Source organism: Micropterus salmoides, unplaced genomic scaffold (genome assembly GCF_014851395.1).
Source record: "Micropterus salmoides isolate LMB-PRFRI ecotype aquatic unplaced genomic scaffold, ASM1485139v1 Ms_hic_scaffold_997, whole genome shotgun sequence".
NCBI classification, from domain to species: domain Eukaryota; kingdom Metazoa; phylum Chordata; class Actinopteri; order Centrarchiformes; family Centrarchidae; genus Micropterus; species Micropterus salmoides.
This window is the reverse complement of record NW_024044789.1, coordinates 1-23,646: the sequence shown is the minus strand read 5'-3', so window position 1 is coordinate 23,646 and position 23,646 is coordinate 1. Positions and strand designations below refer to the sequence as shown.

At 41.1% G+C, this 23,646-nt stretch overlaps 1 protein-coding gene and 2 long non-coding RNA genes across 3 annotated transcripts; 2 read left to right on the top strand and 1 right to left on the bottom strand.

Annotated features, from left to right (window-relative positions):
- Window positions 1–9,167: 9,167 nt before the first annotated feature.
- Window positions 9,168–11,089, bottom strand: LOC119896410. The gene is made up of 2 exons (XR_005443212.1): window positions 10,126–11,089; window positions 9,168–10,055 (listed from the first exon to the last, which is right to left on the bottom strand). It is a non-coding gene; the product is annotated as an uncharacterized LOC119896410 (long non-coding RNA).
- Window positions 11,090–15,695: 4,606 nt separating this feature from the next.
- LOC119896409 lies at window positions 15,696–17,050 on the top strand. Its single transcript, XR_005443211.1, has 2 exons — window positions 15,696–16,608; window positions 16,965–17,050. It is a non-coding gene; the product is annotated as an uncharacterized LOC119896409 (long non-coding RNA).
- A 1,364-nt stretch (window positions 17,051–18,414) lies between these two features.
- Window positions 18,415–19,046, top strand: LOC119896416 (proteasome subunit beta type-6-like). The gene is made up of 3 exons (XM_038709838.1): window positions 18,415–18,483; window positions 18,566–18,770; window positions 18,872–19,046. Exons 1-3 carry the CDS (start codon window positions 18,415–18,417, stop codon window positions 18,997–18,999), a joined length of 402 nt encoding a protein of 133 aa, XP_038565766.1. The 3' UTR covers window positions 19,000–19,046.
- The last annotated feature ends 4,600 nt before the right edge of the window (window positions 19,047–23,646 follow it).

Here is a 23,646-nt window from a genome sequence, read left to right as displayed (position 1 = left end):
AGGTGTCACGTCTTATACAGAGACCTTGCTGTCACTTGACAAAGATTTCACTGCCGTCAATAAATATTTTAAACTGAGCTGCTGAAACATTCGGCGTGAGTGCAGTCCTGCATTTATTAAAACCTTTAACAGCAGAAATGTTTCTATCAAAAGGTGTCATTTGCAGCATTTTTGCTGAGTTAGCTTGCTACATAGTTGGCTAATGTTGGCAAACACTACAACAACACTTCAAGTCTCCCCAATTAAAGTCACTGAGGCGACATCACAGAATATTTCATTAACGCTACTCAAACATGATTTATGTTTATTTATGATTATATTATTAAATCTGTTACTCATGGCACTCACCTAATCTCAAGCATAGATCAAAGAGGCTGCAAAAGTGGGGGAGGGGAGGCAGTGTTGTGATTGGCTGCAGCTTAACAAGCAATTAAGCAACCTGTAACTGACTTGCACTGGTATTACAACGCTAGAAATCAGCACCAGAAGCTCCACATGTTTAAGGTTATATGCACTTGTTTTAGGTAGTTAAAAATAATTGGAATACAGGCTACCTAATTTATTGTAAGTGTTCTGATGCGCAGTGAGTTAAATGTAAGACATAATCACAAATTGTGTAATTCTAATAACTTACTGAGAATTCAGTATAATCAAAACTGAGTTGAAGCAGCCAAATGTGAGCATCTAATGAGCTCTGATCTAGGCAATGAGTGAGTGTATGAGAGGGAGTCACAGCTTTACAGTTCTATCATGCTGCCTGCAACAGTTGCTCCACTTGGGGGGTTAAACCCAAAGGCCAACCTATTGTAGCCATCAGTGATGCTCTACTAGAGCCATTATCTATTAATGAACTGTTTTCATCACTTTCTTAAACCATCTGTTCAGACGCTTCCATCATATATTAAAGATAGATATCAACATTAAAAAAGTTACCCAATGATGTTATTCTGGCCACCTTAGATGTGGAAAGCCTCTACACAAAGATTTTCCTTGTAAGAGGTCTTGAGTATTATCTGCACAGAGGAAGCACTACCACCCTGTCCATTTATTTGTGAGCTAATTTGGTCCTTAAACTGAACTACTTCTCCTTCATTGGAGATTTCTTCCTACAATGTAAAGGAGCATTGATGAGTTCTACTTTTTGCACAGGAATATGCTCATTTATATGTTTTTGTTTTCACACACATTATGTTTTTAAGACTAACAGGAACCCCCTGACCTTAAGTTCTCTGTTGAATATGATCATAAACATTTGTCTTTATTGGATTGATGGAATTATGCAGTGGCAGCCGTATCTCAAAATAAACAGATAAGACTACATTCTGCCTAGCCAGCAGTGCTTATCGAGCTCTGCAATACGGTTTACCCAAGAGTCATTTACGCTCAAATGTCATTCTACTGAGGAACTAATTGATAAGCTGCTGCAATGAAAAAAGAGCTTTCGGGACAGAGCCTACTCTTTACAGTGTATTGATGAGGCTTACCAAAGTGCATTTCAATACTGGAACGATCTTTTACAAAACAAAATAGGGTAAAAGTTACTCTGTCAGAACGCTATTCTTAAACACTGGCCTCTGATCCGGCATTAGCATACCCAGCATTTTAATGATCCTCCCCTCTTTGTCTATAGAAGAGCTGCTAACTTATGCAACACGCTGGCACAGAGATAATATTAAGGCAGGTTTTAAACAGAATATTTTAGCTCCTGGAAAAGATGGGAATAATCCATCTGGCAATTGTGCCAAACAACAGGGAAAATCCTCAATGTGGATTTTGATGTGTTGTGCTGTAATCCAAGATGTTTCTTTTCTTCATCTCTCATGTACAGTTTATGGTCTATGGTTTGTGGCGCCCCTCACCTGATAACCATTAGTCCTTTTCTTATAGATCTGGGGGACTTCTGATTTATGATGGCTCAAGCCTGATCCCTCTCAAATTCCCATTTCCTTTGTCATTACATTGTATTGTGTTATTAAGGGACAAGTAAGGCTTCTATTGGCATGCATGACAGTACGCCATTCAGTACTCAAAACCTCAATTCCCAGGAAGTGGAGCCTCTGTCATCAGGGCTTGCACATAGACTCACAGTAAATGGGCGTGCACAGATGTGTTGGTACTGCCAGTGACTGGAATGTGATTGGTTATTTTTGCCTGCCTATCCAATGTTGAGTTATGCTCTGATGAAGGTCTGTTAGACCGAAACCTTAATAAACTGCATAGATTTAAGTGTGTTGATCTCTCTTTTATCAGTTTGGACTCATTGATGCTTCCAGCACCTTAGCAAAAATTAAGCCGGGTGGAGCAGTGGTCATCCTGCTTTATTTCTGTCTGTTTATAAAACAGAATTACTAAAAAATAAAACAGAGTGAAAAGACATGGATGGATTTATTAAAGTGCAATTTAAACTTTTATTTTGTATTTATATAGTTATTTATGACTGATATAGTGTATGGACTTGATGGCTGTCAAAGCTTTCAGGCTTGGAGACGCTTCAAGATGGAAAACATAAGACTTGATTCACCGGATTTTAACACATTCAATAAAAAGCGACTTTAGTTTAAACCAAACAAAAGACTAAAGTGAAAAACAATATCTGGCTGGTGTCTCAACCATTTGGACACACCTGTGTCAATTACTAGACAGCGGACGCAAAGTGGCTTACATGTCATCTCAAAGCTCATAACAAGGCTTTGTCTTTCTTTTATAAAACATACAGCTAGAGTTTCGTCACTACGTTCTTCTTCTTCTTGTAATTTTGGCAGTGTAGACGCTCATCACTACGTTGTACATTCAAAGAAGAAGCAGAAGTAATGATTTACAGCACTGGCATATAAGTTTAGCATTGGAGCAATTGTTTGTATTCATTAGAGGGTGAGTCAGAACATAAGGCAGAATATTTTAATCAGATCCTGTGGTGCTGTCACATTCTGCCTGTCGGCTATGTTTAGTTTAGCGCTCTGTGGGTTTTTGATGATTTGATCAGTTCAGTATCTGTCTTATAGTCTGTTGTGTTTTGGGTTTCACTCATGTCTGTCTTCTTGGTGTCTTAGTTTTACTTCTTAGTCCTGTATCTTAGTTCAGGTCTACTCCTGGGCCCCGTTTCAGAAAGCGGGTTTAGTGAAAACTCTGAGTAAGTTGAGCTGTGAACCTAACCTGCTCTGGAGGAGGTTTACTTCAACTAACGCTGAGTTTCTCTCTGACTCCTCCTGCGGAGCCTGAAGCTGCCGTCTGACACACGTTTCATTTCCTCAATTATTCTGTCGATATCAAAGCACATATTGGAACACAATTATGTCTTTAGAAACATCGAAATCACGGCTAAATAGGCCATTCGTTTTCTTTTTTACCCAAACATGATCTTGAACATCTGTCATCGATGTATGGACAGAGAGTTGGACATCGGAAATTTATCCTCAGCACAGAATAAAATCTATAAGCTACACCGTCCTTTATAACTCAGTGACTGTGTGGACATTAAGGCTACAGTGCTGCAGTTTAAAGTAATCTGTACAGAACTGATCAGTGAACAGTGACCTTTCACATTGTAGTCGCACTGATTGAACATTCCTATAGTAGTTATCAGCTGGATATGATGTGAATATTTCTGAGTGAGGATGACTGTGGTGCAGCTGAAACAAATAAATGTAGTTTAAAAGTGAGTTTTTCATTATCTGCTGATAGTCTGAATGTGTTTTAACAGCATTTCATAAAATACGAAATGAGCAAGATTTTATTAATGTAACATAGACGTCTTAAACTTCACAGTCAGTTTGAACCTAGAAACATTTTACATTACAAAAAAATCATTAATAGACCCACTGAGTCGGACTGTGGCTTTACTATCACAGGTCCATGAGGAGCCTAAACTGTGTCTAATCTGTTCCATTAATATTTTCATCTTCAGTTATTGCCACCGGCATTTAGTCCCGTCAGGTTACAGCTGGATAAACAGGCCTGTAGCTTTTTAAAACAGGCTGGAGGAGAATTCCAGCTCTTTATCATCATTAAGGAAATTCCAGTCTGGTAAATGATGAATGAGCAACGCTGTATAAAATGTAACGTTGTTAACGTATCGATCCTCCACTCCTGTGTTTTACAGCCAATCAGGGTCCGCGTTGGCAGCATTCATATTTCTAGCTCCACCCGATTAAAATGGAGGCCCTGCCTTTATTTACCCGTTGCCATGGTGAATCGTAGTATCGGAGGTTTTTTTCATCCCCACGCACGCGCTTCAATCAGGCTCAACATACGAGAGTTGACTGAACTTGTTCTTCAACCCAGAGTTCAGGTTTACACTCAGAGTTTGTTGAACCTGCTTTCTGAAACAGGTTCCTGGTCTGTGTACTTCTGTAGTGCTTTGCCCACGACTGATCTGAGTTCTGTTTTATCTTCAGTCTGTGTTCCTTGTTGGTGTTAGTTTAGTGGTGATATCTCTGATGGTGTCTGGGTTAGTTTGTTATTTTTATTATTCTGATCTGTTACTTCTTACCTTGATATGTTCAGTGTTCAGTACTTGTGTAATGTCTGCTCACCTCCAGTAATCTGCCTGCCATCCAGCCTCTCTGTTTCCCCTTCTGTCTCTCTGCCTCGTTAACCCTGATCCCAGTCACCTGTGTTGCTCCCGCCCTGCTTGTTAGTCCCTGTGTATAAATGTCTGGTGTTTCTGTTCACGGTCGCATGTCTGCTCAGTCGGTTGTCGTTTGTTCTGCGAGTTGATGCATTACCTGTTCTGGGTTTTTGGATGTACCGGTTTCCTTGTACTCGTGAGTTTGGTTCATGCCTGTGTTGTCTTGCCCTGGATTAAATACCCTTGAACTATATCTCAGCGCTGTGTCATGCATTTGGGCTCTCACCTGCTCTGCGCTCCCAGCGATCCTGACAGGTGCTCAGTTAGCTCAATTGCTAAAGTGCAGGACTCCCACCTAGAAGGTTGTTTGATCACATTGGGAGAATTTTCCCCCCACTTCCACAAATTGGTCATAAAGTGGCTGTTTCACATGCTCACAACATAGCATGTGCTGCTGTGTGTGTGTGTTCCAGTGTTTGATCTGCATCCATTAAGGTACAAATGATGATTTTTCATTTCCCCAGTATCTCCAATATGCCGATTTTGCTCATTCAAAAGCGTGCAGCATAATCCCGCAACCATGCTTTCACATAGTGATGCGATTTTTGCGGAACCAGCGCTGTGACAGAAAAAGACCAACAGACACAACACCAGCATGCCGGCTGTGGCTTTTCACACAGACATCGTTCCGTCTCTGTTACTACCCATGTTCCTGGCGCAGAGGTGGATCAAATCAGACCCCCCTTTCACGCTTCGTACCTTTCATACAGCGAGTTTAATGCAGTTTGAAAGCAGCTATGGATAGCCACACTCGTGATTTTATTGCCAACAATGAGGAGTCTGCTGATATTTAACAAGAGCCATCAGACCATTTGCACAATATTGCGCACAATTAAAACTGTTGAACCACATTATTATATCTAACTTATTATGTATAATAGGCTGTAACTGGCTAAACACTTCTCAGGTTTTAGGCTTTAATAAGATGAGGACGACCTAGGAGTTTGGCACAGTAGTGTACATCTGCTGTCAGGAAAGTCAAATCAGTTACTGACCTAATTACAAACTTTCATTCTAATCCCGACATCTTTGGAAGCTATACATTTCATCAAAAAGGGTAATATCACCTGTGTACATATGTGTGCCTAATATCTAAACAAGGTCCGTTTAGGTTTTAACAAGCCCCATAATTAGTCACAATGTGCCCCCTGCTGGTCAAAGCCCTAAATTACATTAAAATGCTGAAAAAGTTCACGTTGTTTTAGACATACAGTATTTTTTACAATGGTCTGTTTCCTACACCAACATCAAATGAGTACCACTGCTGTTATTTTCCCCCGCACAACTGTTCATGTTTTTTTAAGATATAAATCTAAAGTTGATGAATGGTGTAAAAAGCATTAATTCCCTCTGATGTGTTTATCAAAATAGGCAGTAAATGAGCAACATGATGAAAACAATGTATAACTTTAATAATATTATTATTATAATAATACTAATTTATTTTAAGTCTTAAACAGCAATCCAAATATTACATTTTCATAGGCTGCATGCTAAAGGAAGAAAAGGAAGAGAAATTAGAGGATCCTTAGCATGTTTAATAGCGGAAAAGGTTTAACCCTACTACTCAGCAGCCAATGGGAAAGTAAAACACTCACCAGTTCAAACTGGACAAGTGGTCAAATGGCTCAGAATCAGGTGAAATCAACGCGTTGACAACATGTGAAAAATTAACACGTAGACAACACGTCAACCACATGTTGTTTGCACGTTGTAAACGTGTCGCCAACCAGTTGTCTTCGTGTTACAAGTCACATATTATAACGCGGCAAACTGCACATATGATTCTTCCTCCGGTCATTAAAGCGCGCGGTTATAAAATAAAGTCACAGAACAAAAAAACACTTTCACAGCTCTGTGCAGGAACCTGGGTTATATCAAACTTTGTAAATTACATTATTAATGAAAAGTTTTGCTCCGTTACTTTCAGATTCCTCTCGCTCACCATCTTGAATTTAATGACGTCAGACGCTGCGTCCCTCTGTACACTCATAAGTCATCAGTAAGATAACAACGTTCACTCAAAAACAATGATGCACATATAATTAAAACAGCATTACCCGTTCAGAGAACTTATTAGCTGTTTTTGAGTGCTTCACCCATAATGCTTATGACTTAGCAGTACTGTTCAGGATTACAGTGCATACATTCATTTTTAAGTGGCTATATTTTCAGTGTAAGAAGAAAAAGGCCTGTGGCGAGAAGCACGGTGCCCGATTTTCACTAAATCTGATTCCAACTTGAACTCTCATGAGGACAGTTTTTAAAAAAGCCTTAAAGCTTGTACTTTCATTTAGTATACAAGTTAGCTGCCTGCCTTCATTGACGAACTCCAAACAGGTGAAACCTGACTGTAGTCTGATGAACTTGTTGGCAGTCTGGTGTTTCACCTTCAGCAGCATGATGGCATCTTAAGGAAGCTGCAGAAAATGGAGAGAACTACCTGTGTTGTTTTCTCAGGTGCAAAGTATTATTATTATTATTTAGTTTAAAGCCAAAATATTACAGTAAAAAGACTATTTCAAGTCCTCCAAACAAAGCTGTTATATTATTAATTCTGAAAGGCAGGATTAAATTCCTGCCTGCAGTCCATATTTGCAGTTTTTCCTTTCTGCTCTGTTTTTCATTGCAGATCCCCTCAATGTAGCTGGTCGTCATAGCAACACAACTGCCGCGACGTGACGTTCAACGTGACCCACAAACAGCTGTCTCTTGGTTTAAGTTAAAACGTTTGAACCTTGCTCAGGATGTGAAGACAGATAAGATTCAGCAGGTACAGGAGAGGATGCTGGGAGCTCACCAGCGTTCTCTGCCAGGATGTGTAGAAAGAGTGAGCGCTCAAGTTCAGCATGAACCACGTTATAGTTTAGATTCACGTACCTGTGAGGATCAACATCTCTGCGTCTTCCTCTGTGATGTTCGTTCCTTTCTGAAATCAGGACAAACCCAAGCGAACAAGAAGCTCGGCCAGAAACTAGGACTTGTGTTTTGAACCTCATGTAAGCTTGTTCTGTTTTTATCATTTGAGAAATGCGGCCGAGGTGAAGTCTTTCATTTCAGCCGCAGACCGATATCCTCCCTATATACCTGTCTGAGTCAGAAATCAGTTCATCACCTACAGTTGGTCCAAAATGCTGCCGCTCGCTGCAGAAATGTGAGCACATCAGCCCAGTGTGAGCGTCCTGCTTCCTGTTTCTTTTAGGACGCACTTTAAAATCCTTCTGATCACTTTTAAGGCCAGACATGGGCACGCACCTTCTCTGAGCTTTTATCCCCATATGAGCCAGGACGCAGACTGAGATCCTCTAGTAGGGCTCTGCTAACTGCTCCAAAGTCTAGGCTCAAAGCCAAAGGGGACAGGGTCTCTGCTGTCAGGGCCCCTACAGGCTCAGAGTCTGCTCCTGGTTTCATCTCACTTCTTAGACACATTTCTACAAAAAGCTTTCACTGTGTGACGCCTCATTTATTTTCCTTTATTGACAGATGGATTGTTTTAAAGCTCTTTGTTCCCCGTGTTGAAAAGTGCTCTACAAATAAAGCTTTTATTATACAGAGGAGGTGTGCAGTGGCTTTGGACCAGCAACGGACCCCTCGGCAACCGGTCCGGACCACAAGGACCGCGTGGACCACTAGTTCATATTTCTACAGACGAGACAGGAGGATGCTGGGAGAAAAGAGAGGCGGGAAGCTGAACTACCTGGTGAGGTCTGAAAATGAATCTGTGTCTGATAGATGATTCCAGCCGTCGTCGTACTTGAAACAAGTTAGCATAGCATCGCCCTGACTGAGCAGAACTCCATTTAGAAAACAAGCGTTTTAAAAGATGTTTGCTTGTCATCTTGAAGACAGACCTGACAGAGCAGGAATTCATATGTTCAACAAATCAGCATCATTTTGATCAGTTTATTGAAATGAAATCACAGCAAAATGTTTATTTTGGCTTCAAACCGCTGCAGGAAACCAGATTATTGAATTAGATCTGAGTGCATAAACAGCACTTTAATAACATAACATCTTTGAGTCCAACAGATTACTGTAAGCTTCTGATTTCCTCTGGTAACAGTTCATGACCTGTGTACTGGAACATAATGACTGCTAGTATATGTGCTGGAGTCTACTGGTCCCTGGGTTGGTTTTACTATGTTGTCTGTTTTGTGTTGACTTGTACTGACTACAGATGAAAAACAGCCTTCTGGCTAAATCTGGCATATTTACTGAAATGTTTCAGCTTCAATGAAAAATCCAGCTTTATCTTTGAGGAATGAACAGAGAGACGAGAAAAACCAGAACCTGGAGGAAAGAGACTAAAGAAGTGGAGTTTCTGCTGAGTTCTGAGATCAACGTCTGAAGGACTCGGTACGCTTCAAACAAACTAGATCACGTGACGTCTGTTTATACCTGCTCCAAATGTCAACGCTGGAAGACAAAGATCACAGAGTCCAGATGTTTCAGAGGCCTGAACCAGGTCCACTGGAGGCCTCTGGGTTTAACTGCTGTGCTTTGATCCAGTGTGTAGTGAGGAGGAAGAGGCGCTGAAAAACAGGGACTACAAAAACACTACAGACCACATTTGTGTTCAGGCTGAACAAACCTTTGTTCTTGTGAAAGTCTGACTGAATCAAATCTTATTGTGTCTTCATTCTCTGAGTCCATTTTAACAGCTGGCTGCTTTCTGTTCTGTCACTAAATGTGTTGCTTTCTGTTTAACTTGCATCCTGCCAGGGTTGGTGCTGGAATAATCTGAGCTGGACACTTGAGACTTGGACTCGAGTCCTTTTCAATGTTCTCATTAAAGGAGTCGACACAAAGAGAAGCTTTGACTCTTCGTTTGAAACTGGACCTTCAATCAACTGTTTCCTTTCAACAAGATTTGTTGTGGCTTCAGAAAATGTGACAAATTGTGACGGGTCCAAAATCTAAAGACAGCAGCTTCCAGCATCTTCTAAATCCTGCTGCTGTAGAAAGTTCTGACATGTGGTTTAACTTGACTCTTAACTTCCTGTCAGTGGTTCTGATTTCCTGCAGCTGCTGACTTCTCTGTGTCTGTAGAAATAAAGTTTGTTTGACTGCACGCATTAGAACGAGCCACAAATATCCAGAGAGCCGCAGCTGTTATCCAGCCGCTGGGAGGTTCACAGGAAACACGCCCGTTCAAGCCATGTGACATCACGCTGACCTCACTCTGACATCACTGATCAGCAGGAATCAATAGTGAGTGTGTAGACTGTGTGTGAGAGTCAGTAGGAGGAGTCAGAGTGAAGAAGAAGCTGACAAAGCGTCCTCCTGTCTTCATCCGTCCTCCATCAGCTGCTTCACCTCCATTTTCTCTCTGATCCAGAGTCAGATCGGATCAATGATCAAAGATCAAACAGATTGATCGGCATCAGAGGAGTTGGATCAGCGGAGCTGCTTCTGTTCCTGCTTCTCTCTGCAGAGGAGACAGAGGACAGTCAGACAGAGACAAACACAGAGACTCTGACCTCAGTCTGCATACTGACCTTTGACCCTGAGAACAACTGATTTCACTCTATAGATGTTCTGCTGGGACGATGCAACTGTATCGTCCTCCGTCTCTGTCTGTGGGGGATTTCAGGGTCAGACTGAGGTCTCCAGTTCTCAGCAGGTCTTCCTTCATCTCTGTTCGGTCTCTGTAAACCTGGTCCTGTCGGTCAGGCTGGTCAGAGCCATATTGATACATGTGGACCATCTTATAGGGATCATAGCGTTCCACTCACTTAGCGTCCTGAGGCAGGTTGTCTGTGGTCTTGAAGGGCAGCAGGACAGACTCCGCCCCCTCCTCCACCTCCACCTGACAGACTGAGAGGACAACAAAGCAGAACATGAGCTGCACAGACAGCAGCAGCAGTTTGAATAACTTTATTGACAGAAGCAGATGAGAGCAGCAGCTAACAGGGGACAGAAACACAGGAAGCTGTTGGAGATGATCAGAGTCTTGATGCTGCTGGGATTGTTTTGTCCATGTGCTGCTTCACAGTAATGTCTCCTGTCAGTGTTGAGCTGCTGGACTTTTACATTTCTGGATCTAAAGCTGAACTTTGAAGAGAAGAAGCTTTCAAATGTTTTCATCTCTGTTCTGTAAATGAATCTCAGCTCCACATGTTCAACATCAGTCCAGAACACCGAGACACACAAACATCTGATCTGGATCTGATCCCAAACTGCTCTTCCTGCTTCATCAATATTTGGCCTTTTCTTCTGCCGACTCTGAGCCCACTTTTCTTTCCAAACGGCTTCAACATGATGTGAAGAGAACTGAGCATCAATCTTTCATTGATCCAAACTATTAAAGCTGCATTTCTTTGTTCTGAGTGATCAACACATTTGGTTTCTTTCAGCTTTCTTCTTGATCAATACTGGAAATCAATAACTTATTGATCTCATTCTTTCCATCCATGGAAATGATCTCCTGGATTATTCTGGTTTCCTGTTATGATGTCATTTCTGATCACCTGCTGAGCATTTTTACACTGAAATATTGGTCCTTTTATTTTTTAAAGTTCCTTTGCTGGGCGCTGGATAAAAAAGCCAAAGCTGCAGGTTGCAAAGAGGTTGGAGAGTTTCTGACTGCATCAGTAATAATTTACAACACATTTGTCTGTCCTCCCCAACATCAGCTGCTCTCACTATCTCTGAGTCATTTTTCCAGGAAACAACAAAAACCTACAGTTACCGCATCCATCGGGTCTCGCGCTTCCGACTTCCACTGCGTGTGTGCACGCGCATCCATGTTGCCTGGTAACGAACGCGCCTGCGGCGGGACGACGGAGTTTACCGGAAACGACACATTTTAATTTGTGATGGGCTGAACGGCTCTGGCATTTAGCAGCTACAGAGATGAGGCTGTGAACTCGGCACAGAAATGATCGTCCATTAATGAACAACTTGGAGGACGTTATCTCTTGACTTACTTCTCAGCGTGAGAAATACAAGGTGTGAGCGCGTGAACTGGCTGAAATGCGCGAGACTTGAGAGCCCTGCCGACAGTAATTAAAGACTTCTGACTTTAGTTGGTCTGCAAAGCAAAAACACTTTCCTCCCTCGTCTCTCCCCGATCAGCGCTCTGCTTCTGCTTCTTCTTCTTGTTTTGTGGCAGGTTGGCAGCCAGCATTTAGGAGCATTACAGCCACCTACCGGACTGGAGTGTGGAACAGATTATGTGCAGACTAACATAAAAACCAAATAAACAAATATGCTTTGATATTCCCCATGCTTTATCCCCAAGGAGGTTCTCGACAGTGAACCTAAGCTCAGCTTTCTCTATAACTGCTGCTATTTTCCTCCTCGCCTCTACACTCAACCAGCACATGTTGAATGCTCTCTACACTACTACATTTTACACAGTGCCCAGTTGGGTGTTTACCTATTTTATAAAGTGAATGGTTAAACCCTGTGTGTCCTATTCTAATGACGGTCTCTGTCTTCCGGCAACCACCCAGTTTTCTTCCCAGACCAACATGATTCTGTATACTGTAAAGATGTCTTCCAGTTTCATTTAGTTCCCAGTATTCTTGCCATATTTTTTGCATTTTCTCTTTAATGACTGTTTTAGCTTCAGATTTACTTAGCAGAACTTGTATATCAACTGACTTTGATTTAAGTGCTTGTTTTGCCAGAATATCAGCGTCTTCATTTCCTTCTACCCCTACATGGGCAGGAACCCAAACAAAGCAGACAGTCCAGTCCTTATGATATAATCTACATAGAGAGCTATGAATACTAAATACCAGATCCAGCCTACAGGACTTAACAGATTTAATACTGGTGAGCGCTGCCCAGCTATCGGATGCAATGACCACCTTGCTTTCCTTATTTTCTTCTAGCCACTGTAATGCCATCAAAATGGCCATAAGCTCAACTGTATATACTGATAGATGATTCTCTTTTTAATGCCTATTTTGTATGCTGGGATGTATATGGCAGCTCCTGTCCGTCCGGTCTGTGGATCTTTAGAGCCATCAGTAAAGACCATGCGGTTATCTCTATAGTGCTGCTCTATGTAACTTTCTGCTCTTCTTCCCGTGTGTGCTTGCTTGGATTTCTTTTTGATTATTTGCTGTATATGCAGGTCAATGGATGGATTTACAAAAAACCACGGAGAAAGATCTGGATATGGGACTATTGGGATATATTTTATACTGTACAAGCAAAGGCTTTCTGCTTTCACCCATCGAAAACTGAAACAGCTGCTCTTATTGTGTTCCCAACATTCTTCTAGGTCGGCTTTAGCGCGGGGTGAGAGCTACAGTGTCCCTGAAGATTAGCCCAGTATGTTAGCATAATTCTTGTTCTTCTTATTCTTAGTGGCTGTTCCCCCATTTCCACTTGCATGGCAGCCACTGGAGAGGTCTTAAATGCTCCACTGCATGTCCTTTACACTTGTGCCTGTTCCACATCTAGTTTTTTAAGATGGCATTCTGCTGCTGACATATTTGCTATACATCCATAATCTAGTGTAGATCTCATCAAGGTCTGGTATATTTTAAGCAATGATGTTGTAGTGGCCCCCAGTCCCTTCCTGACAGACATCTTAAAAGGTTATTGATTTTTTTGCATTTGTCTTTGACCTTATCAGTGTGCTGTTTCCAGGTCAACTTTTCATCAAACAACACTCCTAACAGTCTGATAACTTTTACTTCTTCAAGGGTTTGATCATATAATTTTAAGGACACTTCTTTATGTCTCCTGGAAAACATATCACTTGTGTCTTTGCACCCGACACCTTAACACCCCAGTTATTTGCCCACTGTTCCACCTCCACAATTGCTGCCTGTAATTTTTTCTGAATAAATTTCAAATTCCGTCCTCTTACCCATAGGGTGCCATCGTCTGCATACAAGGACTTCCCAATACTTCTTTCCACTTTTTCAAAAATATCATTGATCATGATGTTAAATAGTACTGGACTACACACACTGCCTTGTGGAGTACCATTTTCAACTTTATAGAGTTGAATATTCTGTGCCCACCCTGACCTCTATTGCCCTGCCAAATAAAAAGTCCAACACCCAGTTGTACAGTCTACCACCTATACCTAATTTATTTAATTTGATAAGTAACCCTTCCTTCCATAACATATCGTATGCTTTTTCAATATCAAAAAAGACAGCTACCACAATCTCCCCATTTGTCTGAGCTTTTTTGATTTCAGATTCCAAACATAAAATAGAGTCCATTATATTTCTCCCTTTCCAAAACCCACTTTGGTATGGTGAGTACAGATCTCTGCTTTCTAGAAAGAATGTTAATCTGTCTGTTATCATACGTTCCATGGTTTTCCCCAAATTTGATGTGAGTGCTATTGGTCTATAACTTGATGGGTCTGATGGATCTTTCCCAGGTTTTACTATTGGTACTATGATTGATTGTTTCCATGCTATTGGTATTTTGCCTGTTTCCCAAATCTGGTTAAATAATCTTAAAATACATAAGTGCACTATCTTCCAAGTGAGCTAACATGCTATAACAGATGTTGTCCTTCCCTGGAGATGAAGTCTTGTCTTTGAGATAGCCCTCCTTAACTCAAATAAGCTAAATGGTACATCTAAATCATCAGTTGTTGTGCTCTTCTGTATATTGACACCTGGGTTCATGGCAAGAATGTTATCTCTGCACTTTCTGGCTTCGACTAATAAATTCTCTGAACTGTGTACTTTAACTAATGTTTCTGCCAACATTTCTACCTTCTCCACATTACTGATTGCTGTTTTATTGCCACTTATTAAGACTGGTATTATATAACTCCTTCTGATTCCACTCATTTTTCTAGCCATTCCCCATATATCAGCCAGTGATGTCTCTCTTCCAGTCTTATTGCAGTAATCCCTCCAGTATGCACGTATTTTTGCTCTTATAGTCTTCCGGACTATGGCCTGTGATCTTTTGTAATTAATTAATGTCTCTAGTGAATGATGTTTTTTAACTGCCTAAATGCCTTGTTTCTTCTTTTAATAGCTTTGCTACAATTTACATCCCACCATGGTCCGTTCTTTTTCACTCTGCTCCCTGTACTTCTTGTATCGTTTCCTCTGCTGCCTTTATAATGACTCCCACCAACTTTTTATTACATTGGTCCCCATCTGATAAATCTTCTCTGATTAAACTCTCACACTTATTTTTACATAATTTTTGAAATGTGTCCCAATCGCTCCATCTAGTTTCCACCTTTTTATTCTTGAGTTTTCCTCATGATGTATCTCTACTCCGATCTTAACTATTATAGGGTAGTGATCACTACCTCCTGATGATGTATTTAACACCTCCCATGTGGTAATGCCTGCTACCCCCTGATATACTAATGTTAAATCAATTGCACTTTCTGTATTTTAAACACTGTTATATCTGGTGCCACTTCCATCATTCATGCAAACTAATCCCTTATCCACAATTGATTCCTCTATGATTAATCCATTAGTATCTGTCTTTTTACTTCCCCACAGTGAACTATGTGCATTAAAATCACCGCACCAGACCACTTTGTTTGCCCACCCACAGTATTCAATGTGTCTATATTTAATCTATTGCAAGGGTTATAATAATTAATTATTGTCCAGCTTTTGACTACTATTGCTTCATGCTCTTTTCCTACAGTCATCAAACTAAACCTTGTCCCATTTAGCACAAACTACCCCACCACCTTTTCCATTCACCCTATCATTCCTAATTGCTGTGTAACCCTGAATTACAAAGTCCCATTGTGGTTTTAGCCATGTTTCCTGTATGCATATAATATTGGGTTTATCTTGGAGGTTTGAGATAAAATGCTTAAATTCTTGTCCATTAGCAATTAGACTTCTTGCATTCCATTGCAGTATGGTTAGGATCATGAAGATCCACCACCCCATGACAGTGCTTGTGAGCTTGTTGTTCCTCCACTTAATTGTTCCTCAACCTCCTCCCACACTAACCCCTTGATTCCCAAGTACTTTCTGCTGCTTTAACTATTATTTAGACTTTTTCTGTTTTCTTCTCTGTTTGCACAGAGCAATTTACCACTTCAACCATAAGCAAAACAAACTCATTTTTCCCCCAACATAGTGTCTTCCTTGATTTTGTCACATCCCTCACGTGTTCTTGACTTTTTACATTCTACACTAGCTTGTTTATTGTTTGGTCTGTCTGGTTGCCAACCTACTCTCTTGGTTGCTTCAGCGTATGTTATCCCTTCTGATGTTTTAATTCTCTGTATTTCTACAGCTCTCTTACTAGCCTCGCATCCCCTGTAGGCCGAGTTGTGTTCTCCTCCACAGTTACAGCATTTTAGCTTAGCTCCATTTACGCATTTCCCGTACTCATGTTCACCACTGCATCTTCCACACCTTTGTTTGCCCTTACATACAGCTGCTACGTGTCCATATTTTTGACACTTAAAGCACCTCAGAGGTGGGGGAACATAACGTTTGACATCGTAGCACATATAACCTATATATACCTTAGATGGTAGACTTTCCTCATCAAAAACAATCATAACAGATGTAACGGAGTTAAAAATGCACTTTAATAATTCTTATTTCCAAATTTTATCTCATTGAGTTATTTTATTTATATTTATTTTTGCTATTTTTTCTTGTGGAAATGTAAACTCCGTCATTCCTTAGCTGCACACTACCCCTTTTGTACCTCCTAAGCTTACGTAGTGCTCGTCTCCCTCAGTCGCGTCTTGCACCGCTGAGGCTAAGTTGTGTAGAAAAGTGCTGCTGGGTTTATCTATTGTTTTCTTTGGAAATTGAACCATTTACGTTAAAACTTTAAACACAAATTGTGCAATTTCAATATGGTTATGTCACGTAGCAGTTTTGTATCAGTGTGACCGTTAAAATACGTTTTATCAGTGTTTTCATTTTAACTTTCTGGCGCCAGTTTTACCAGGCAGGCGGGCCGTGTCATGTTACCTATGTAACCTGTCGGAGTTTTCAGCGTCTTGTCACTTGTAAACGCTGTATTTGTATGTTTAGGAAGCAGAGGTAATGTAAGAGGAGGCCAGGGGGAAATTGATGTGTGCATTGTGTTCTGCAGGTATGTGTTTTCCTTCTGTTTTTAATGTAACTTTTGTTGTCTCTGTCACCTCCCACACACACTTTTTATTCAGACCACCAGGTGTCGCTGTTAGGCGATGTTGTTTTGGGGAGACCTATGTGCTGTTTTTATGTAATTGTTGCATTTAATATTTAGTATTTTCTGAACAGTGTTAATGGCTTTCTATGAACACTATGAACACTATGAGCAGAGTAACTCATGTGATGTTGGAGTGATGTGTTTGTAATGTATTTTGAATACATGAAGCGCTCAGTTGCGTCTTGCACCGCTGAGGGAAGCAGAGGTAATGTAAGAGGAGGCCAGGGGGCAATTGATGTGTGCATTGTGTTCTGCAGATGTGCGAGCCAATAAATCGTGGAAAAGAAGTGATCTCAAGAGTCATCCTTCACACACCCGACCAAACCCGTTACACAGACAAGCTGTCACATCTTTCACCATTACGTGTTGTTTTCAAGCGTTTTGCCTCGGCTACACGTGCTCCTTCCACATTTTCCTTGACTTGTTCTACTGACATATTTGTGGGTATTCCCGAAATGACTCCTCGAACCTTCTTTGTATTATAGGTGATCAATGATCCTTGCACTCGCTTACCTTCAATTTTGTTAAGCCGAACAGCCTTCCCTTGCTGATCAGTGCTCCATTTCTCATTACTCGCGCACTTTTCACATTGCCAACCAACTTGTTTATAGCTTTTGTTAAATGAAGCGGGTTCCACTCGCCGAATGAGGCTCCCTCCTGAGTCATTTTAATCATTACTTTGTACTCTTCGTTTCTACCTTCTGTTGAAGCTAGATGTTGTTCATTATCTTCGCCTCTCTATTAATGTGCTTGGACACAGAGCTCTGTGAACAGCCAGCCTCTTTAGCAACGACCTTTTGTGTCTTGCCCTCCTTGTGCAAGGTGTCATGGTCGTCTTTTGGACAGCTGTCAAGTCAGCGGTCTTCCCCATGATTGTGTAGCCTACAGAACTAGACTGAGACCATTTAAAGGCCTTTGCAGGAGTGTGGCACCAGGTGTCTTCAATATTGAACCTTTTCACAATATTCTAATTTTCTGAGATACTGATTTGGGGTTTTCATTAGTTGTCAGTATAATCATCAAAATTAAAAGGAATGAACACTTGAAATATATCAGTCTGTGTGGAATGAATGTATACATTATACAAGTTTCACTTTTTGAATGGAATTACTGAAATAAATCAACTTTTTGATGATATTCTAATTATATGACCAGCACCTGTATATCTTTTTTAAATAACATTTTTAAGTAATGAAATGAATTGGTAATGAAAAACCAATAAAAGGACGGATAAAGAACAGAAAGAATATAGTATCAATAAATATATCAATAAAATCCTAACAATATAAAATAAATACAATATAAATGGCAGCTTTTAAAGACAAAGATTATGATAATTTATCACTTATAGTTAAGTCCATCTCTGGGATGGATCTCTAAGCCATTTTTAATTTTAATTTATAAACATGACAATTAACTTTAATATTGTTGTTTTTAACAGACTTTGTGTTGGAGTTTGTGTTATTCTAAATTTTGAGACCAACATTAAAATTTTTACAGCAAAAGGATATCGGTTCCACATATCGGTCTAATTGGTCACTAATAATCTGTATCAGTCCGGAAAAAACTTCGATCCCTAATAAACACACCTGAAAATAACACATCGCACAGTCCTCTTCCACTCCTCCATGACGACATCTTGCCAGACTTCTAGCATGTCTCCAGACCTAAAGCCTATTGAGCATCTGTGGGACGTCCTCAAACAGAAGGCGGAGGAGCCCAAGGTCTCCAACATCCACCAGCTCCGTGATGTCGTCATGGAGGAGTGGAAGAGGACTCCAGTGGCAACCTGTGAAGCTCTGCTGAACTCAAATCTGGACATTTTCACACACTGACTGTCTCTCTGCTCACCCGTCTGTGTCTCAGGTGTACTGCGTGCCTATTGGTGGGATGTTGGTGAGGCAGCCGGTGTCGGTGGGCGGCAGCGGCAGCACCTACATCTACGGCTTCATGGACTCCAACTACAAACCGGGACTGAGCAAAGACCAGTGTCTGGAGCTCACTGCTGCAGGTACACACTGCTGCTGCTGCAAGGCATGCTGGGAACTGCGGTCCACTGCAGGACTACTGGCTCTGACTGACTCTCTGTCTCTCTCCTGTCTTGTCTCACAGCTCTGTCTCTGGCGATGGAGAGAGACGGCTCCAGCGGTGGCGTGGTCAGACTGGCGAGCATCTCAGAGGAGGGAGTGGAGAGACGAGTCATACTGGGAAACCAGCTGCCCAAATACTCCACACACTAAACACGTTAATGTCCATTTTGTTGTGATAATAAAGGTTTCAGTCTGTCCCTGTCCTCCTGTCCTTCTTTAAACAGACTTCTACAGTTCTGTGGGTCCAGGATTAGCTTAGCTTAGCACAAAGACTGGAAGCAGGGGGAAACTGCTAGCCTTGTTTGGTTTTCTGTTGGCTTCTGTTAAAGAACCTGTTTGAATCTGAGGGCTCCTGCCTGAAGGCCAGAGAGCGGCTCTGTCCTGCTTCATTACTACACTTTAAACAGATCAGACACAGTCATCTGGTGGAAACAAACTCCAGTCGCTGTCGCCAGTGATGCATAAACTCGTATGCAACTACGCCGTAGGCTACGCACGTAGCCATGCATTTATACCTGTGCGTCGGTGTCCCCGTCATTCTGCTATTACACCCCAAACACTCATCGGCAGTAGCGCTACAGCGTCCACTGGGTTGACTTTTGCCGGTCGAGCAGGCTAACTTCCGGTTTAGCCCTTCGCTAACGTAAATGGGGGTAAAATTGTCTACGTGCGGCTGGTTTAGCCTTTTCAAATGTTACTGAGCGAATGGATCACATTCCGATAGTGAAACGAGTCATTTCGTTTGGGTTGTGACGGGTCAAATATATTGATCCACCTTGTTATAGCCGCCGTTTTGACCGCTAGTAAGTTACTTTAAAGCACGGGGTACTTCCCGTCGGCTCAAAAGCATTGCGAGGCAAGCTACATTTTTGGAGGTGCCCCTGTTGTTTTTATTTAATTATTTGAGAGAGTAGTTTTTTTTGTTTTTAAATATATCCAGAGTCTGTACTGTACAGCCTGATGTGAGAGCTGTTTCACAAAAGCAGAATTTAGAAATCCAGGTTCCTTGCAACGTAGGCTTGTAGGTATGTTTACTTCTGTTTGGCGGTCGTGTCACAGGTGTTGCCCAATCAGCTGCGGCAAGTTTGTGTAAACAACGGCAGGAAAATAAAGTGTGCTTGTGTACACAACGGTGTGTTTCGAGGCACCACGGTTTCCGTTGAAAAAGCGACAATGTCGAGCCAGGTAAATCAGATGAATTCCTGTCAACAGCTTTCTTCAAGAGACAACCCGGTTGTTCACAGATTTACTGATGCTGAAATGGAAAAGAATAAACTTTAAACACAGTGAGAAACCACAAATAAAGGTTTAAATAAATAAATAATAAAGAGGATTTTAAAAAAAAAACATGGCCGCTGTAATAAAACGGTAAAGAGTGAAACAGCCCTCAGGAGACTAAAACTAACCTCCCAGCTCTAACACAAAACAAAGGGTTTGGTTTGCTGCTGTCAGACCGCTGGAAACCTGATATTTTAAAGACCAGATGTTTTGAATGAACCAATCAGCAGCAGCCACTCCCAGGCTGTACTGTGAATCCAGCCAATCATAAAGAGACACCTTTAGGACACGCAGAGATCCTCTCAGGCACAGAGCACCCACTCCAACACAAACACAGGTTAGGAAAATATCGTTTTGCAAGACGAAAAGGAAAATATTCTTACATGAGATCCATTGTCTCTCTGCGCTATTTTATTATTTAATACTTCTTAATTTTTCTTAATTTCTCAATTACATGATCTGAAATGAAACTAAAATCAAATTTCTTTCCAGATACTCTTCACATTACCTGACTTCCTCCTTCCCTTACTGTAAATGTTACAAAACTGTTCAAATCGAAAGTAAAGTTTTCTCAGAGGTCAGCAGATTATCAGGAGGAGGAAAGGGACAGCTGGCTGTGAACTGATGTCCTCACTGGGTTTCTGAAGACTTCCTTTAGTGAGAAGCAGATTAACTTTGTGCTTGTTGGAGTTTCTACAGGAAGATGAAGATGTTTGTGGTGTTTGTGATCCTCGTGCACGGTAAGATAACCTTCCTCCCTCTGATCTGATCATCACCTTTTAATCTGGGTTTCTGTCATATTAACTAGGCTGTCACCAATAAAGTGAAATACTGACCAAGCGAACCGCGCAGGATGGCTAACAACACGCAATGTTCAGACTTTCTTGCTTGACACTAACACGCGTGTTACATGAGTAAATTAGTGCTTCAAAATTCCACAAGTGTAACACTGCTGTAGGTCGATAAGATCTTAATCGATCACTGATCACAATTTCTGTCTGGTTCCTTCTCTCCTTACATGTTTCTCAGGTTGTTTGAAAGTGAAATCTGTACGTGTGTTTCAAGTAATCTTTTAATATTGATTATTGTGAAATTATTCAAATGCAGTTTCATGTGATCTGATTTGAAGCGACATCATGAGGAAGAAGAAATGCAGTTTAAATCCTTTTTATTTCTTTATTGTTTCATTATTGAACTGATGAAAAGTTGGACTGACTTCAGTGTTTAATGACATAAATCTCTGTCAGCTGTTTGTGTCTCTGACATTAAAATGTTTTCTTGAACAGAAAAAGCTTGTGTTTCCTGACGGCTTCAGTCATTTAGAGATTGATAAAGAAGTTTAGTTCTTGTTCAGATAATCAAAAGGACTGAAGGTTCAGCTTTCTGTCTGTCAGTCTGAAACAGAAACTGGACCAACAGCTCTGACAAACATGAGGAAGCTGAAGCTCCTCCTCTTTCCTCAGAAGAGATCTGTGGTGATCTGGACTCATTCCAGAGAGCTGCTTTAAAAAAGTCTGAAGACTCATATTTGCAATGAGGAAACACTAGAGGCAGAGTAAGGTACTGAAAGAAAAAGAAAATAAAGATGAAGAATAACGATACAGTAATACAAATAAAATACTACAATAAAGAGCATACAAATATAAGAACAAGAGAATAAAATACAATAAAACAATGTATCAGTAAAAATAAAAAACTTAAATGAAGCCTGGGTAAACACGTAGGTCTTTTGTTTGCTTTTAAAAATATCTCTGCTGCCCTCTGGAAGGCCGTTACAAAGACTTTGGTCATATTAAATAAAAGGACACCTCAACATCAGTTTTCATCACGGGGACTTGGAGAGATAATTAACAGGCCTCTACCAGAGGACCTAAGGGTTCTGAAGGCTCATAAGCTAAAAGCAGATCTGATACACACTCACTCGCCACTTTATTAGGTACACCTGTTTAATTGCTAGTTAACACAAATAGCTAATCAGCCATTCACACGGCAGCAACTCAGTGTATTTAGGCGTGTAGACGTGGTCAAACAGAGCATCATAATGGGGAAGAAAGGGGATTTAAGTGACTTTGAACGTGGCATGTTTGTTGGTGCCAGACTATGGAAGATTTTAGTGGACTTTAATATTTGTAACCCACAGAAAACAATCCACAAATGTATTCTATATAGGGCTGAAACAATTAATCGATTAAATAGTAAAATAGATAAATAAAATGCGACACAAATTCTTTGCATCGATGCTTCGTTTAATCCATGTAACTATACAGCACAGAGTTTCGCAGGAACATTTATTACTGTCGCACATCGCGCTTACGCTGTGAACACGACATGATTTAATGGAGCTGTTTGCAAAGTGGAGGAAGAGAGAGAAAATAAGGGACAAAGAAGAAGGTGTCCAAAGTATGGGATTATTTCAAGCTAAAGAAAACAACAACACTGTAATGTTACAGTCCGTCCACCGTAAAACGAAACTTATGTCGCCTTGGCAACAGCATGACGGCACCTGACCAGAAAGCAGTCGGTGTTCTGCCAGCGGACCACAGACAAGGTAACAGTAACTTTCAGTTAACTAGCATTTAACTGAAATCATGATTGATTGTTGAGTTGAAGCCAAAGTAAGCTGCAGTCCTCAGCTGAAAAATGACCACGTGCGTTTGTTGTTCTCCTTTTTGGGCCGTGAGTTGTGACCTCAGGAGTCAGGAGTTAACTGCGTGTTGGGGAGCTGCACCTTTAACTCACCTCCAGCTCTCTCTGTTGCTCTGACGATCCCTGCTACCTGCGTGTGCTAATCCATCCTTTCATCCAGATTCTTTGTCTCTATAATTGGTATTTATAATAACAAACAACGGCTGTTTCGTGTGTAGGATCGCTCTTTTCCCGTTTGATATTTCACGTGTTTTCTTGACAAAATGTGTTTGGAGACCAGCATCGGGTGACACAGCTGTCAGCTCTTGTAGTGTGTGTGTGTGTGTGTGACCCCCTGTCAACGATCAGTCACATAGTGTGAACAGCACAAGACTTCAAAAATGCTGTCAAGTTGTGCGAATGGCACGGCCATCAGCCGACGCTGAAAGTCGTGTAGTCTGCACGAGCCTTTAATATAACTTGTACTCTGGCTCCTTTTTTTCCTTGCATCTCTGTAAAACAGACTGGTTTGTTGGTAGTCACGGTGGAACCGCTTGAGTGTGTCAAGATGTTTGATCAGATGTTTGACAGTTTGATGGCAGGTAAGCTGCTCCTTTTCCTCAGTCTTTTCCGTTTTCCTTCTCTAGACAGTAGCTGTTTCTCAGTCTGCGTTCTTGTCTGTACTTGTGGACTTGTCAAAGATCATCAGTTGCAGCCCAAGTACTGCTCCAATTCAAATGTCGGCATCTAGCCAAGTACATTACATTTACTCATTTTAGCAGATGCTTTTATCCAAAGTGACTTACAATAGGAACAACTGACAATAAATACTAGTAAGAGCTCATAGCACATATCACATCAATTGGGTAAATACCTAGAGAAAGAAGTAAGAGT

Excerpts from the sequence above, each read along its gene's own strand:
- LOC119896416 (XM_038709838.1), top strand. The coding sequence starts at position 18,415 with ATGTCTCCAGACCTAAAGCCTATTGAGCATCTGTGGGACGTCCTCAAA. Across the intron at positions 18,484-18,565 it reads AGAAGGCGGAGGAGCCCAAG|ACTCAAATCTGGACATTTTC; the intron begins GTCTCCAACATC and ends AAGCTCTGCTGA. Across the intron at positions 18,771-18,871 it reads TCTGGAGCTCACTGCTGCAG|CTCTGTCTCTGGCGATGGAG; the intron begins GTACACACTGCT and ends CTTGTCTCACAG.